Source organism: Crinia signifera, chromosome 4 (genome assembly GCF_055691185.1).
Source record: "Crinia signifera chromosome 4, ASM5569118v1, whole genome shotgun sequence".
Taxonomy (NCBI): domain Eukaryota; kingdom Metazoa; phylum Chordata; class Amphibia; order Anura; family Myobatrachidae; genus Crinia; species Crinia signifera.
In genome coordinates, this window is record NC_139220.1 from 234,723,005 (window position 1) to 234,740,026 (window position 17,022).

The 17,022-nt window shown below is 47.0% G+C and overlaps 1 protein-coding gene across 7 annotated transcripts in view; it reads right to left on the bottom strand.

Moving 5' to 3' along the window:
- LOC146075110 (lamin-B3-like) overlaps nt 1–16,471 on the bottom strand; it is a 42,327-nt gene extending 25,856 nt beyond the window's left edge. For 2 of the 7 annotated variants that reach the window (XR_014473503.1, XR_014473504.1), the window contains exons 1-5: nt 15,719–16,471; nt 11,372–11,528; nt 4,690–4,815; nt 3,848–4,018; nt 758–883 (exon numbers count right to left, since the gene is read on the bottom strand). Coding sequence is in view for 4 of the 7 variants with exons in the window: in XM_083184013.1 (XP_083040139.1) it covers nt 758–883; nt 3,848–4,018; nt 4,690–4,815; nt 11,372–11,528; nt 15,719–16,077 (939 nt within the window). In the remaining 3 variants the exon portion in view is untranslated. The remainder of the gene's footprint in view (nt 1–757; nt 884–3,847; nt 4,019–4,689; nt 4,816–11,371; nt 11,529–15,718) is intronic. The other 5 variants (XM_083184013.1, XM_083184014.1, XR_014473502.1 and 2 more) reach the window with 4 other exon arrangements.
- Nucleotides 16,472–17,022: the final 551 nt, after the last annotated feature.

Here is a 17,022-nt window from a genome sequence, read left to right on the forward strand (position 1 = left end):
GCTGTGTTTGAGGGAGGAAGCTTACTATCCACGGCAGGGCCGGATTAAGGTCTGTGGGGGCCCAGGACAACAAAATTATGGGGGCCCCCACAGACACCCTATAACTGCAATGCTTACCCCCCCCCCCCCCCCCCCGAATCGCCCGTCCGCAGTACCTGTGTGCTGCTGCGTCTTTGATGACAGCCGGACAGACTGTATGTGCGCTGCCCGGCTGTAGTCTCCGGCAGGAGAATCTGTGTTTTCATATCTCCCGCTGGACCGCCGGGCAGCCAATCAGGAGCGGCAGCATTGATAGCCGCTCCCGATTGGCTGCCCGGCGGTCCAGCAGGAGATCTGTGAAAATACAGATACTCCTGCCGAATACTACAGCCGGGCAGAGCACATACAGTCTGCCCGGCTGTCAGCTACCTACGGGCGGGCGGGCGGTCAGACAGTGGGGAAGAGCTCTGAGCGGCAGTGGGGTGCAGCAGCACGGCTGATTTTGGCGTCACCCCACTGACTGGTGGCACCCGGTGCGGGCCGCACCCGCCTAGTGACGCCACTGTGTCAACCTGAATTGAGATGACCTAGTGACCGTATCCAGTTACTGAGGGCCATGTAAGACCAATGTTTATGACTCAGTGGGCTCAGCAGGTTCTCCCAGAGACAAATTTAAACGGTATGTTTTCTTGAACTTCAGCTATTTGCATTGATAGATCCTCCGCTTGCAGATGTTACTCACAGAAAAGCCGGACAATCTTAGCCAACAGGCCTGTACCTGATCTGTCTCCTTCCTCGCCTCTATCTGCACATGGACCTGCCTCTCTAAGACACTGTTTAGAAATTCAGAATCTTCGGTTTGCTGCTGCTCTAAAACCTCGCTGGTAACACTTTTATAATACATCTGTAGGTATAAAATATTCAAAATGGTTTCTCATGCTACACTGCACGGATAGCCAAGTAAACGCTACAAATTGTACAATTGCACTATTTGTTGATGTGCTTAGCAAATATCAGTGTCAATATAGGCGTATAACTGTTCTCAACCTAAAGCTAGCTTATCATTTATTTATTTATTTGCAGTTTCTTATATAGCGCAGCAGATTCCGTTGCGCTTTACAATAGTAGACAGTGATAAAACAAACTGGGTGACAGAGGGCCCTGCTGCAAGCTTACAATATCATTTGTGTGGCTGGGACATGCAATGCTAGCATAACCACCGTATAATTCAAGTGTCGGGTGTTCCACCTTATTTCCTTCATCAGTTACTCATATAATGCACATACAGTATATACAGCAGAAGTTTACAAGAAACATTTGGTCATTCACATCAGTACGTGCCCCGATGGAGCTTACAATCTACTCCCTACTACATGTACACACAAACACTAGGGATCATTTTCAACAGGAAACCATTAACCTACCAGTAGGTTTCCATTGTTGGAGGAAACTGATGCAAGCACAGGGGGTATAGATAAACTCCACAGTTAACGCTATAGTGGGAATTCAACCCAAGACCTCTAGGATAGTAGGCAGTAATACTTACCTATACACCAATCATGCTGCCTTCATACATATAAGAAATCAATAAGATGAAAAGCCAGTCCAAGAAATAGTAATAATGTCTGTTGGCTATGCTTATAAGTAGGTCACATAATCAAAGGACTATAATTGAACTAATACAGAAGGCAAGTAAAAATCTGGTATACTGAACAAAATAATAATTAAAACTGAGGTAATAACCAACACCATCATCCAAACATAAAATAAAATGTACATAACAGCAGCCTCCGGATGCCCAGTTTGACTACAGGTAAACCGAGGTAAATGCAGGTAACCAACAACTGCGTGTAGTGTATGAGTGACTGCAAAATATCTAGAACTACTAGAATCAAGTGCGCACGAGCAGGGCCCTCTTCCCTCATGTGCCCTTTCACCTTACCTAAATCATATCCATACTTCCTTCGATGAGATCTAATCCCTCAGTTTCACGCCACACCAATGCTTATTTTAGTATGGTCTGCTGATGCAGAAATGTTTTATATACCCTGTACTTGTCCTATACTGTCTTGAACTGTAAAGCCACACACTTTGCAATTCAATCAAGAATCGCGGGGGATATGGTCGCTAGTGCGGTGTACACACGGGAGCGATAGGGGCTGAAATCGCTGGGAATGTGGTCGCTGGCGACCATATTGCCAGTGATGGGAGTGTGCCCCGGCGATAAATCGCCGAGTGCGCGCTCCCGGTTTCAGCCCCATGCTAAATCGCTGGTCGCAGGAGCGTGCTCCTGCGACCAGCTGGTTACCAATGCGGCACCGCAAGCTGAGGTTCCTTTTCATCAGCGACCATCTCTGGTCGCTGATGAAAAGGGGACACCGAGCAATATATTGCTCAGTAATATATTGCTAGCAATATATCTCCCCCCCCATGTGTACGGGGCTTAAGTGACCATATCCTCGTGCATATGGGGTGACTGTATAAATAAATGATAACCAGGTTGTTTTCACCTCAGGTCTGTAGTACAGAGTACTGTATAGGTTAGCAAATGCACAGTATTACATGAAGTATGTCTTCCATGAGCCTACAGCCTCCGTGGGGCACAGTACTAATGGATTCAGTACTGAATCCCGGCGGTCGGGATCCCGGCGTTCAGAATCCCGACGCCGGAATCCCGACAGCCGAAATGCCGACAAGGGGGGGGGGACGTGGATCCCCCCCCCCCCCCTTGAGGGCTAGCTGCGCTCGCCACGCAGCGGGCACGGTGCCTCGCTACGCTCGGCACACTAATTTATTCTCCCTCCAGGGGTGTCGTGGACACCCACGGAGGGAGAATATGTCGGTATTTCGGCGGTCAGGATTCCGGCGTCAGGATTCTGAACGCCGGGATCCCGACCGCCGGGATATTAACTGCATCCCGTACTAATATATAAGAAGAACAAGGTATGTGCTCACTGTTGCCCTTAATGCACAACAGACAAACATGCATGGTTCCTTCATGTAAAATAATGCCTTAATGCTCTCCCTTGTACATGTACAAGACCAGATTCTACACCTAACCAGCTGATAAAACATGCAGAGAGATTTCATATGAAATTTGCTATTGTTACACTTTATAAAAAGGGATACATTTACATACATCCATCCATCTTCCATGCGTGATCTCTGTGTGAATCTGTAGCGACAAGCATCTTTGCATGCGACCTTTAACAATTAATATGCTTAGTAGCATTCCGTATGCAGGTACAGCCTCTGTTGCACACAGAATTCAGGCATGCTGTACATCATATTAAGCCGCAGAGGCCATTGTCATGGATAAAGTCGCACAAAGATGCTCAGCGCTACAGAGTCACGCAGAGGCACGCCACAGGGTGGCTAGATGGAGGTGGATACTGTACATCTATATTTGTTATAAAGTCAGGAAAAAACACAGCAACCGCTTATCATATAAACAAAGATTGTATAATATTTATAGTAAAAATTGGACTATTACATAGTACACTTTTCTCTGAGATAGTCAGCATCCTGGCAGTCAGGATGCCAGCATTTAATATACAGGGGGGGGGGTTAGGCACTAGCAGGGAGGGGTTAGGGTGCTAGAAGGGAGGGAAAGGTCGTTAAGTTTACTTACTTCACATCCCTGTTGGGAAACCCACTCTCAGAATGCCGGCGTTGGTATTCTAACAGCCAGTCATCCGTATGTATCCCTTAAGGAGCACCTATATGACCATTTCTAAAACATCTATATAAAAGTAGTATAAAACAATGATTGAAGCAGTAGGTCTGTTGACCATGGCATATTCACAGTGATTACCACCCCACCCCCACATGAAAATATAAAAACTTTAATGATTTTCCCCAGACTCACCTTTGCACTAAAGGTCTTCTCCAGCTGCTCCTTGTATTCCTGGATCTGTTGCTCATGATCGGTCCTCAGGTCTTGCAGTGCTTCAGCTAGTTTACTCTCAAACTCCACCCTGCGACCGGAATCTATTTCGACAATCCTGGTGTCATAGCGTTTCTTCATCTCACTCACCTCCTGCAACCATGAGACACAAGGCATTTTCTCATATAGATTAGATGTGGACCATGTATATGCTCCTAATGTGAGGACTGCCGAAAAAGCTCTATTTATTCAGCTGTAAATTCTTTATGATAAAATGTATCACAATGTTTACACGGTAGACAGACTTTCATATGGAAGCTAGGGGCAGATTTAACAAATGATATTGTGGTCACTCCTTATGAATGGTGCTCCAGCCAATCAGCTCTTGTAGTTTCCAAACATGACAGCTGGAGCACCATTTATCATTTGCGAGGAGTGATAAGAATCTCACGTGTCATTAAATCTGCCACTTAACTGTCTTTCAGTTCTTATAGTGCCCTCAAGCTGTGAACTAATACAATGGTACTGTTGTACCAGGTTCAAAAAGTCATATTAAAATTGAAAGTCACATGTACTGAAAACTGTCCCTCAGTAAATGTGAAATGTACTATTCAGTATTGTTCCAATTTTTATGTTTAATAGGTCAACACATAGTGGAAGCCATGATTGAGTTTAATGATCCCTATAACAGGTTTTCCCAGCAGCGTTCAAAGCTAAACATCATCTCAGTTACTCTTCCATGCTTTATCTATACATGCAGAAAGCTTATCAAACTTAACTAATTACTTCAACCCCAAATATAGTTAATTATATAATAAATTTACCTGAGTATGTACATTTTTTTCAAAATCCATTTGCTCTTTAAGAGTTTGCATTTTATTTTCCAAGTCCACTCTCCAGAGCATTTCATTGTGCAGCTGCTTTGTGGTGTCTTTTAATGAGGATTCAAGCTGAAAGAAAATGCCATCATGTACTTTTAGCCAATATATGAGGTGCCTTGATAAATATATGGTTTGTTCAGTGTTATCCATTGTAGTCAGTTACCATTCACTCCAGTTCTCAGCCAGAAGCTGTGAGACCAACATGCTCATACACACATCGTATCATCAGATGCGGAACAGAGCTTTACTTATTTGTAAGGGTATAGGGTCAAGAGGTGAGGTAGAGTGGGGGGGGGGGGGGGGGGGTTGTTTGGGAGCACTTTTTTTATTTTCTTTCTTTTATTTTTGGTTGATGTCTGTTTTACATCTGAATGGAAATGTACATCAATATTATACATTGCTATACTGTTAATATGTTGCGATAAAGATGGAACTCTACGTTTTATTCACACTACTATATGTATCCACATAAACAAGAGAGACGGAGAAGGATCATATCACCCTTTATTTCAGATTACTGATGTACTAATCATTATCATATACTTGTACAATGGGATCCTAGGTTTTTTATATCCAATTTATGTTTAAAGCAAATGTACATTTCCTGTATGTGTTTATACAAGTGCTTTAATAAAAACATTTAGGGGAAAAAAATAAAAATGAACTCATGTCGACCTTTTTTCATGTGTCGACTTTTTGACTGTCTACCAATAGTGGCTGACACAATTTCACCTAATGGCCCTATACTGCATTTTAAATGCCAGGGATACATCAGAGTGTAAGGTGTAACAGTGTTAGAGCAAGCCCATCTGTCAGCAGTCCCATACCATGCAAAGGTGCTGGTTGTGAGTAAAACATCTACAAACACAACTTCCACATATATTCATCAGCAGCAGATTACACTCTCCTGACAGTGGTTTACCAGGCCTGGCCAACCTGTGGCTCTCCAGATGTTGTCAAACTACAAATCCCATCATGCCTGGTCACAGTTTTGCTATAAGGTAGTGTTAAAACTGTGGCAAGGCATGCTGGGATTTGTAGTTTGACAACATCTGGAGAGCCACAGGTTGGCCTGTCCTGGTTTACACAGTATAGCTGTTCTACATCTACACAAAAGTTACGGATTATACTTACGATAATTCCTTTTCTTCGGAGTACTTCATGGCAGCCATACAATGGGTTCATCCCTCTCTCCCCTTACAATTAGACAGGTAGTTTTTCCCTAGGACACGCCCCCTTCTTCCTCCAGTACATAGCCAGCACCTTCCCCCATGACTCCAGTCTTTTGACTCGTCTCCGCCACCGATCCTAGGGAAAAACACAAACACGGGGGGGATAATAATACAGGCTGCCATGAAGTACTCCGAAGAAAAGGAATTATCGTAAGTATAATCCGTAACTTTCTTCTTCTTACTTCATGGCAGCCATACAATGGGATATACCAAAGCAGTAGGGTGGGCTACAATACCTTAAATCAAGGCCTGATGTAGAACTCTGCTCCCAAAAGATTCTTCAGCTACATCCAATGCATAATGTTTTGCAAAGGTATGTATGGACGACCATGTCGCAGCTTGGCATATGTCTTTGACCGAGACGTTAGCCTCTCTTGCCCAGGAAGTTGCCATTGCCCTAGCCGAGTGTGCCTTTATACCTTCTGGAACTTGTCGGCCAACTTTCTTGTAGGTGAAACAAATAACTTCTTTGAGCCACCTTGAGATAGTTTGTTTTGAAGGTGCAAATCCTTTCTTTGCTCCTTGCGGAATCACAAACAACGATCTCGTTTTCCTGAAGCTTGCTGTACGATCCAAATAAATTTTTATTATTCTCACCATATCCAGTGTATGAAGATCTTTTTCTCTTCTAGTGGTTGGATTTGGAAAAAAACAAGGCAAAACAATATCTTGACTCATATGAAAAGATGAGACTACCTTCGGAAAAAATGAAGGTTTGGTTCTTAGGACTACTTTGTCCGGAAATAACTTAAGGTAGGGTTCACAACATAGTAACGCATGTAACTCCCCTACACGTCTTGCCGACGTAATAGCGACCATAAACGCTACCTTCCACGTAAGAAATTTTAGCCCAGCTCTCTCACATGGTTCAAATGGGTTTGCCATGAGACCGTTTAGTACCAGATTGAGGTCCCACTGAGGAATCACTGGTCTAACCCTTGGACGGATTCTTCTGGCTGCTTGAAAAAATCTTTTCATCAGTCCTTGGTCTGCTAACTTCTTATCCAGTAGAACACTAAGGGCTGAAACTTGTACCTTCAGAGTTGCTATGGATAGGCCCTTATTAAACCCTTCACAGAGGAACTGTAGAACATGCGCCAGTCTAGCCTTGGTAAAAGGAAATCTATGTTCAGACCATCCCGCGAAGATCCTCCAGATTCTATAATATATATCAGAGGAAACTTTCTTCCTTGCTTGAAGCAGCATGTCTACTACAACTGCTGACAGGCCTTTATCTGTCAGTTGCTTCCTTTCAAATTCCATGCCGCTAAATGAAGCTTCTGTGGGTCCTGGCACATTACTGGGCCCTGCATCAGAAGATCCTGTGACACTGGGAGAAACCATGGCTCTGCCACCGCCATGCCCTCTGCCATCGGGAACCAGGCCCTCCTGGGCCAATATGGGAGAATAACTATCGCCCGAACTCTCTCCGACCTGATCTTCTGGGAAGGGTGGGAAGATGTATACCAGGGAAAACTGCCATCTTTGGGACCGGGCGTCCACGCCTTCCGATCCTCGTGCCGGGTTTCTGGAGAAGAATCGTTGAACCTTCTTATTCTCTAGTGTCGCCATCAGATCTATTTGTGGCTGGCCGAATCTGCGAACGATTTGTCTGAAGACTGAGTCCTTCAGCTCCCATTCTCCCGGCAGAATTTGAGTCCTGCTCAGGAAGTCTGCCAGCTGATTTTCTTCCCCTGGCACGTGTAATGCCGAGATGGATCGGAGATGTTTCTCTGCCCAGCCCATGATCAACCGGATCTCTTCTAGCAGTGGGCGACTCCTTGTCCCCCCTTGCTTGTTGATATAAGCGACTGTCGCTACGTTGTCTGAGAAGACTCTTAGGTGGGATTTTCCTATTTCGCCTGAGAAGAACTTCATGGCCATGAAAACTGCTCGAAGCTCCCTGTGGTTGGATGATAGATCCGATTCTTGGACGGACCAGATACCTTGGGTAGTTTTGCCTGAGCAATGCGCTCCCCATCCTGTGACGCTTGCGTCTGTTGTCAGCACTACATACTGTGGGCTTGAAAGAGACATTCTTCTGACCGCCATGTACCTGCTTTGCCACCACTGAAGTGACGACACCACTGATTGAGGAAGTGTGATGTAGCGTTCCAGAGAAACTTGGCTTCTGGTATAGGGTAGGAGATGCCACTGTAGTGTCCTCATATGCCACCTGGCCCATGGTACCACCTCCACCGTTGAAGACATCATCCCTAAGAGACTTATTGCTAGTCTCAGCGGAACCTTCCGATTCCTTTGGATTACCTCTACCAGCTCTTGAATCTTCTCGCATCTCTGGCCGGACAAGGTGACCTCGAATCGTACTGTGTCCACGATGACGCCTAGGTATTGGATGGTCTGTGTAGGACACAGATGGCTCTTGTTCCAATTGATCAGCCATCCGTGATCCTGTAGGAACTGGACTACTATTTCTGTATCTCGGACGGCTTCTGCTTTTGACTTTGCTGAGATAAGTAGATCGTCCAAATAAGCCCATATTGCTATGTTCTTTCTCCTTAAGCATTCTATCATGACTACGAGTACTTTTGTAAATACCCTCGGTGAGGATGTGAGACCAAAGGGAAGGCAGGTAAACTGAAGATGTTTTCCTTTGACGCAGAACCTGAGAAATTTTCTGTCTGGTATATAGATAGGGACATGGAAATAAGCGTCTCTTAGGTCTATAGAGACCATGTAGTCTTCCCTTCTCAGACCCATAAGGATAGTCTTGGCTGTTTCCATGTGGAACTTGCGTTTCCAGATTCTGGCGTTTAGATCTCTTAGATCCAAGATTGTTCTGAAACCTCCAGAACTTTTTGTTACCACGAACAAACGGGAGTAGAACCCTAGGCCCTGCTCTGCCTCTGGGACCGGCTCCACGGCCCCCGAATCCGCCAGATCTCTTATGCTCAGGGCCAATGCTTCCTGCTCCGCCCTTAAAATTGGAATCCTTGAAACTAAAAATTTTTCCCTTCTGGGTTTTGAAATGAACTCTAGGCGATATCCCGTGGACACCACTTCTAGAACCCAGGTGTCCTGTACCGTTTGTTCCCACATGTGGGCAAACTGCAGCAATCTTCCGGCCACCTGTAAATTGTCCACGGGACACAACTGGTCACTGTTTCTTATCCCCTCTTTTGACAGTCTGCCGAAAGAAGGCTCTGGAAATACCTGAGGTATATCTCTCCCGAAAAGGCCTCCCGGGCCTATAGGCCCTGGCTTGTCTGAAGCTTTGCCTGGGGAAATAATTGAAACCTCTTCCCCTTTTATCTTGGGGGAGTCTCACTGACTTCCCACCCGACCTCCTCTGTATCATCTGGTCGAGTTTGCTGCCGAAAAGGAATTCCCCCTCGAACGGCAGGGTTGCCAGTTTATTTTTAGAGTGGGTGTCTGCTGCCCAAGACTTGAGCCACAGGGCTCTCCTTGCTACCACTCCAGAGGTCAACGCCTTCGCTGAGTAATCCAGCACGTCTAGGGATGCCTCACATATATAATCAACGGTAAGTTGGACTTGTGCCAGACTGCTGATCATTTGCTCTCTAGCCACCCGTTCTTGTAGGTCCTCTTGTAAAGAGGCGCACCATATCCTAAGGGCTCTAGCCAAGGAGGCAATAGCCACTCCTGACTTGATAGATGTGGCGCTAGAGATGTGCAGCCTTTTTAAAGCGCTTTCCATACGCTTCTCCATAGCATCCTTAAGAGATGCCCCGTCCTCAAGAGGAATCGTAGTTTTGGTGGTGACTTCGGACACTGCAGCATCAATTTTGGGGATACCACACCACTTTAGAAATTCTGCATCTTCTATGGGGTACATCTTCTCTGTCCTTTTCACAGGCCCAATCCGTTTGTCCGCATTGGACCACTCCTTAATTAGGATCTCCTTAACCACCTTGTGCACGGGAAAACACCTCCCCTTTCTCGACCTGTCCTCAAACAGAGCGTCATACTCGGTTCTCACTGGCTGTTTATAGTTTAGTGTTTTATACAGTTCTTTAAGAACCACCTCCACTAGTTCTAAATTAAAGGACCGTTCCTCTTCCACTAGTTCACCGGCTTCTGTGCCGTCATCCCCATCATCATCATCATCATCATCAATATCTGCAGCCGCAGGCAAATCACATTCTACATCCAGACTGGTCTGTGACCTGGACCTTTTCCCCTGATATTCTTTCTTGGAGACAAAGTTATCTTTCATCCAGGCCATAAACTCACTAATCTGGGAAACAGTCCCAATACTGGTATCAGCTCCCTTGTCACAGCTGCGGCACAAGGAATTCTCTCCAGTGAAAATCTTATCACAACCAATACATGTCTTGCTAACATGTTTCTTCTTGGCCAATTTCTTCTTAGTCCCCACAGGCACACTAGAAGATTAAATAACAATAATCACTAACTACTCTGCGTAATTTTCCATATATATAAAAACTCAGTCCTCTGAGAGGACCTACCTGGGCAGCAACGTAGAAAGTTTTTGAGAGGCTTCCTCCTCCATGTCTCTGGTACCACGGAGCTTGCAAACAGCACAGCTAGCACGAGGACGCGCCTGTAACACCGACCAGGCGCATTAAGAAGGCTACTTCCGCCTTACGGCAGCGTCAGGCAGCGTGCGCGTCATCCCGACGCTTGGAACGCACGCCCGCCTTCCTGCCCCGTGGACCGCAAGGTTGCGTCACAGTACTGCGCGGGGACAGCGTGTTTGGGTCAGAGCAGTGCGCCTGAACGCCTGATGACCCGCACACCGGGAGCCCAGCACGCGCCGCACAGACGCTTCTGTCTGCCGGCGGGGATTTAACTAGGAGAAAACCTCCGGCTCCCTCCGCTTACCAGTACACGCAAGCGAGGTACATGCCGCCGGCCAGACCTCCTAATGGGAAAGGCACCGCCACCCCAACGCTGCCCAGGACTGGCAGCGTAACGCCTACCAGTAGGTAAGAAATAAATAAAAACCTGTACTACACTGTCTATCTGTCTAGGAGACAGGAAAAAGACTGGAGTCATAGGGGAAGGTGCTGGCTATGTACTGGAGGAAGAAGGGGGCGTGTCCTAGGGAAAAACTACCTGTCTAATTGTAAGGGGAGAGAGGGATGAACCCATTGTATGGCTGCCATGAAGTAAGAAGAAGAAATTTGGCTACAACAGCTTGTTCTTTCCCATGTCCACCTCATTTACATGGAGTTACACGCATAAGATGTTAAGTGTACATACTGTAGCACAAAATGATTGTGCATTTGTAATAATGAAAAGTACATTCTGCATGAGTCAAGCTGCAATTCTAGCACCACCATACATACTGTAGGACTGAACCTAATCTTGACAAAGTCATAAGTGAGAAAGAACATTACGAGAGAGCTATACTGGTAATCGGAGAGTGATAAGGAGAGAGTTCTTACATCAGCAACTTGTGCCTTCAGATCTTGCAGCTGCTCCTCTACACTCCTAGTGGCACGTAGTGCAGTAGCCAACTCTGCTTCTTTTGTGTTGAGCCTAGCTTCCACATCTCGCAGCTGATTTAGAGCCAGACTTAAATCTGCTTCTTTTTTGACATTTCTGTAATGAAATAAAGGATTAATATTGTAGCTAATGTAACCTTGTGAGGAAATTTATCATACGCAGTTCAAACTCGACAGCCGGATACACACTTACCTGAGATATTTGGTGACCACTGGATCTGCTGACCGAGCAGATGATCGTCACAAACCAATACACTTACCAATCAGCTAGTCCCTATCTGGGGAGTCCCTCTCTACTGTGGTGCTTCTAGCACAGGTCTGGTCTGCATATCAGTGCTGAAATAAAGACCACACTGTGCTAGAAGCATGACAGCAGAGCGACAAATGCACCCAAAATCTGGCACTCCTGAAAACGCCAATCGACTTTTCTCGCTGTGTGTCCTCTGCAGACAACGGCTTAAACATTGATATATTTAAAAATGGTGATCATGTGATTTTAGGTCCATACACACTAGAAGAAGATTATCTTTCCAATCTGGCTGGTTGGCATGAAAATCTGGAAATTTTTTGGAGCAAATGACAATTGACACATGGAAAATTGACACAAATTGGTCCTACAGACAAAATGGTCACACACACACTAGACGATATGAAAGACAAAAGATATTGGTGAACAATTTCCCTTGAGCTGATCGTGAAAGATATTGTGCATCCACACTGTACGATGGGTGCATGAGCAATACTGGCAGAAAGACCTGCATGTCTGGAAGATGTCAATATCTTTAACAAAGAGTTGTTAGAGATATTAGGCATAAACACTAGAAGATATAGCTATCAATATCGTTCAGAAGCCAATTTCTGAACGAGATTGATGCCAATATCTTCTAGTGCAGTGATGGCTAACCTTGACAGCTGTTGTTAAACTACACATCCCAGCATGCCCTGCATCAGTTTTAGCATGACCAAATAGTAAAACTGTAGCAGGGTATGATGGGATGTGTAGTTCAGCAACAGCTGTCAAGGTTAGCCATGGGCAGCACGGATGGTGTAATGGTTAGCATTACTGCCTCACAGCGCTGAGGTCATGGGTTCAATACCCACCACTGTGCGGAGTTTGTATATTCTCCCCGTGCTTGCCTGGGTTTACTCCGGGTACTCCGGTTTCCTCCCACAATCCAAAAATATACAGATAGGTTAATTAGCTTCCAACAAAATTAACCCTAGAATGTCTGTGTGCGCATGTACATGTGGTAGGGAATATAGATTGTAAGCTCCACTGGACTGATGTGAATGTTCAAATATTCTCTGTAAAGCGCTGCGTAATATGTATGCGCTATATAAGAAACTGTTAATAAACAAATAACAGCTGGAGTGTCAAGGTTAGTCATCACTGTTCTAGTGTGTATGAGCCTTTAAGCAGATGATGTCTTTTCTCCATTTTCCAGCATTTGGGAGCAAACAGTCAATTGTAATTTCTTCCCAGAAATTTCCAGATTTTCATTCCAACCAGCTAGATTGGAAAGATAATCTTCTAGTGTATGGGCATTAAGACCGGGTGTCACTGTATCTATCTCTACATAAATAAAATATATAAATAAAATATTGTATAGCAATGTAGATCTCGGGGCATCTGTTGGTAGATCAAGACCAAATGAACAAAAATGCACTTGAACCAACATCTGAGGTCACAGAACGCCAGCTCCCAGTAGTGCAGCATGCCCCGGAGTGCTGTGAAGAGCCCTCTGCAGCTGCCATATATCAGCCTGGCCCCACACACACAGATTGTAATGCCAGGCTTACTGCTCTTTACTGGCACATAGGCTGCTCACAGCGCCAAGTACATCCTGAGCAGATCCCAGTCATACTAGTGTGTGGTGTTTGTCTGATAATGGTGGTACAGAGGCTGTTGGGTGACACTGCTGGAGAACAGACTTCTCCAGCTGCATTAATATGCTACCTTGAGTAGGCAGTTCAAAGCCAGATCCTGGTTATCAGCTACTGACTAATACAGGTAGGTCCAATAACAATGCCCATTTCTCCTCCACAGAAGGCATAGTACAATGTACAATCTGGCAAGTTTAAATTAAAACAATCGCTTGTATTCATGTGCAATGTATATATTATATGGTTGGTTTGGGGGGGGGGGGGGGGGGGGGAGGTTGCAAATTTGAAGCAAATTTGAAGCAACTCTGCCAGTGAGCCTGATTCTGAGGTGGTTGCGATGTATTGTATGCACAGTTGCCGATTCTTATGTATTGATATCAGCAATAAATAACATGCTATCATCATCTCTACTGCCAGCGATCCCATGTGCAACTGTGACTGCCATCGTACAGCTGGGTATACGTGTGCGCAGTAAGCGTTTTCCAGCACTTTCATGCATAAAGAATAGCAAAATAAAATCATTCAACAGAGCAAACATCAGGGCCACCTCTGAATCAGACCCATTGACAATGGCCAATCGAAGCTAATTACACAAACTAAAAGTAGATCCCGTTTAATAGACGTCCAGCCACTTTTGCTTATACAGTAAGTGGATGTCCTGTGTGAGATTAGTATATGCCTGTACAGAGTGGCTACAGCCGGGTAACCGGTGCATTATATCCCTGTATATAGTGTAACTAGCGTTCCCTCTAAGCTTCTTGTGCAGGGTGTCACACCCTGCCCTTTTTGTGTGTGGCACAATGCTGCCTTACACTGCCGCCCACCGTGCAGACATGCCACTGAGAATTTTCGGCGTGTGCCATCATGTGTAGTGGGCATTATAGTGTGTGGTTTAATTACAACAGAATATTAAAAGGACATAGCAGAGTATGACCAGGTTTAATATGCGTAATCCTAGTGCAGTGTGCAATTTTTTGTTTTTTTGTTTCTAATATAAAATGTGCCCTCCCGACTGAAAAAAGTGCCCTGCCCGGTGGCCGAAACTAATTCTAGGGTGAACACTAGTAACTATAGTGGGTGACCAGTTTGAAACTATACTGTACCAGTGTATAGTGCAGCTATGGGTGACTGATGTAGGTAAGATTATTATTATATCCCGGAATGTATACTGCAACTATAGGTGGGTGACCGGCATGCCAGAACCAAGCCAAATTATAGTGCAGCTATATTTATGCAGTCAATTTATAATGCAGCAGACATAGTGTATAACGTGCCTACAGGCTGGGATCCTTATATTCATGCATAGTGCAGCTATAAATGGGTGACCTATTCATGAATAGTGCGGCTATAGGAGGGGCAGCCTCTGCAAGTATTATTCCATGTATAGTGCAACTAGAGGTGGGTGACCTGTGGGAGAGTTGTACAGTATACTCCTGTATGAAAGGTAAGCTGCTGTGCTAGATGAGTATACCCCTATACACAGAGGATATAGGTGGGTGACCTGCGGTGTTAGATGAGGGTACACCTATATGGAGGCGCAATAGGTGGGTGACCTACCTTGAGAGGCTATAGGTGAGTGACCTGTAGGAGAGTAGTATACCCCTATATACAGAGGCTATAGGTGGGTGACCTGCTGTGAGAAGCTAGTATACCCCTTTATACAAAGGCTATAGGTGGGTGACCTGCTGTGCCAGAGTAGTATACCCCTATGAGGCTATAGGTGGGTGACCTGCTGTGTGAAGCTAGTATACCCCTTTATACAGAGGCTATAGGTGGGTGACCTGCTGTGTGAAGCTAGTATACCCCTTTATACAGAGGCTATAGGTGGGTGACCTGCTGTGAGAAGCTAGTATACCCCTATATATAGAGGCTATAGGTAAGTGACCTGCTGTGTTAAGCTAGTATACCCCTATATACAGAGGTTATAGGTGGGTGACATGCTGTGTGAAGCTAGTATACCTCTACATACAGAGGCTATAGGTGGGTGACCTGCTGTGCCAGAGTAGTATACCCCTATGAGGCTATAGGTAAGTGACCTGCTATGTGAAGCTAGTATACCCCTATATACAGAGGCTATAGGTAAGTGACCTGCCTGTGAAGCTAATATACCCCAATATACAGAGGCTATAGGTAAGTGACCTGCTGTGTGAAACTAGTATACCCCTATATACAGAGGCTATAGGTAAGTGACCTGCTGTGTGAAGCTAGTATACCCCTATATACAGAGACTATAGGTGGGTGACCTGCTGTGTGAAGCTAGTATACCCCTATATACAGAGACTATAGGTGGGTGACCTGCTGTGTGAAGCTAGTATACCCCTATATACAGAGGCTATAGGTGGGTGACCTGCTGTGTGAGAGTAGCAGACCCCTATATACAGAGGCTATACGTAGGTGGGTGACCTGGCCTGCAGCTGCCGGTGATCCTCCCGGACCTTGCCGAGTTCCATCTGCAGCCGGGCCCTCTCATTAGCCGTGTGGTCCAGCAACTTGCGGGCGTCGGCTAGCTCGGTCTCATAGAGCAGGCGAAGGTTGGACACCTCCCGGGTGGTGACCTCCTCCTTCTCTTCCAGCTGCAGCCTCAGCAGCGACTTGTCCGACTCCAGCGACCTCACCCGCTCGATGTAGGCGGCCAGGCGGTCATTGAGATGCCGCAGCTCCTCTTTCTCCTGTATGCGGCTCAGGCGGGTGGGACTACCCGGGGATGGAGCTCCACCTGGGACTGCCCGGGTCGCGCTTCTGCCGGGAGTGGTCGTAGCCATGTTACCGCGGTCTGGCCGAGTCCTGAGTGGTGATGGGTGTCCCCATATATTACCTCCCCGGGAACAGTGCGCTGCCCTGGTGATGTACCGGCGGCGGGAGCGGCCTCACGCTGCGGGGAGGCTGCTGGAGAGTGTTACCCAGCCCCTACTGTCAACTCCAGGTGCGTGTGTAGAAATACGCCCCGGTGCTATTGCACCGGGACGAAAGGGGCAGTGCCGCCGCCGGGTGGTGCCGCCCCCTGCAGCCAGGGCCAGTGTACTAGTGCGGTCACTGGCCCTGCTGCTGGCTGGCGCCTGCTTCCTGGCCTGGGGTGGCCTGGCGCCACCCCGGGGAGCCGGAAGCAGACCCTCCAGTGACGCCAGGCGTGGGGGCAGCGGCGAGCCTTCGCCGCTGATCCCCACGAACAAAGGGGATTCGAATACGGCGCCAAAGGAGAGCCAATCATGGCTCTCGCTCTGGCGCCCAATGGGAAGTGGCGGCGGCGAGCCAATCCTGGCTCGCCACGTCACGAGCCCCGCCCCCGGGTGCGGGTTTGAACTAACCAGCGCCGGGGGCGGGAAGAGGAAGTCGGCGACGGAGCAGCAGAGGAGAGGAGACGGCTGGACGGAGCGAGGTCTGCCGCCGGAAGCCCCGGGAGGCGGCAGCTGTGTGCGGGGTACTGCTACACGCTGCCGCCCGCCGGGCGAAGGACACAGCGCCGGGGACAGCCGGCGAAGACGGAGGAAGCCCGGGTGCGGCGGGGTGCAACGCAAAAGAGCTTGCCCCGGCCCCCGCTGCCCCGGTGAAGACTGCAGGAAGCCCGGAGGTGGTGGGAAGCATCCCACCTCCGGTGAAGACGGACCACCCTCGTGGCTGGACCAGGCTTGGTCCAGCGGAAGGCCCTAGGACGGGTAAGTCCACCATGTGGGTCCCCTCCCTAGACCACCAGGTGTGCGGGCAATAGG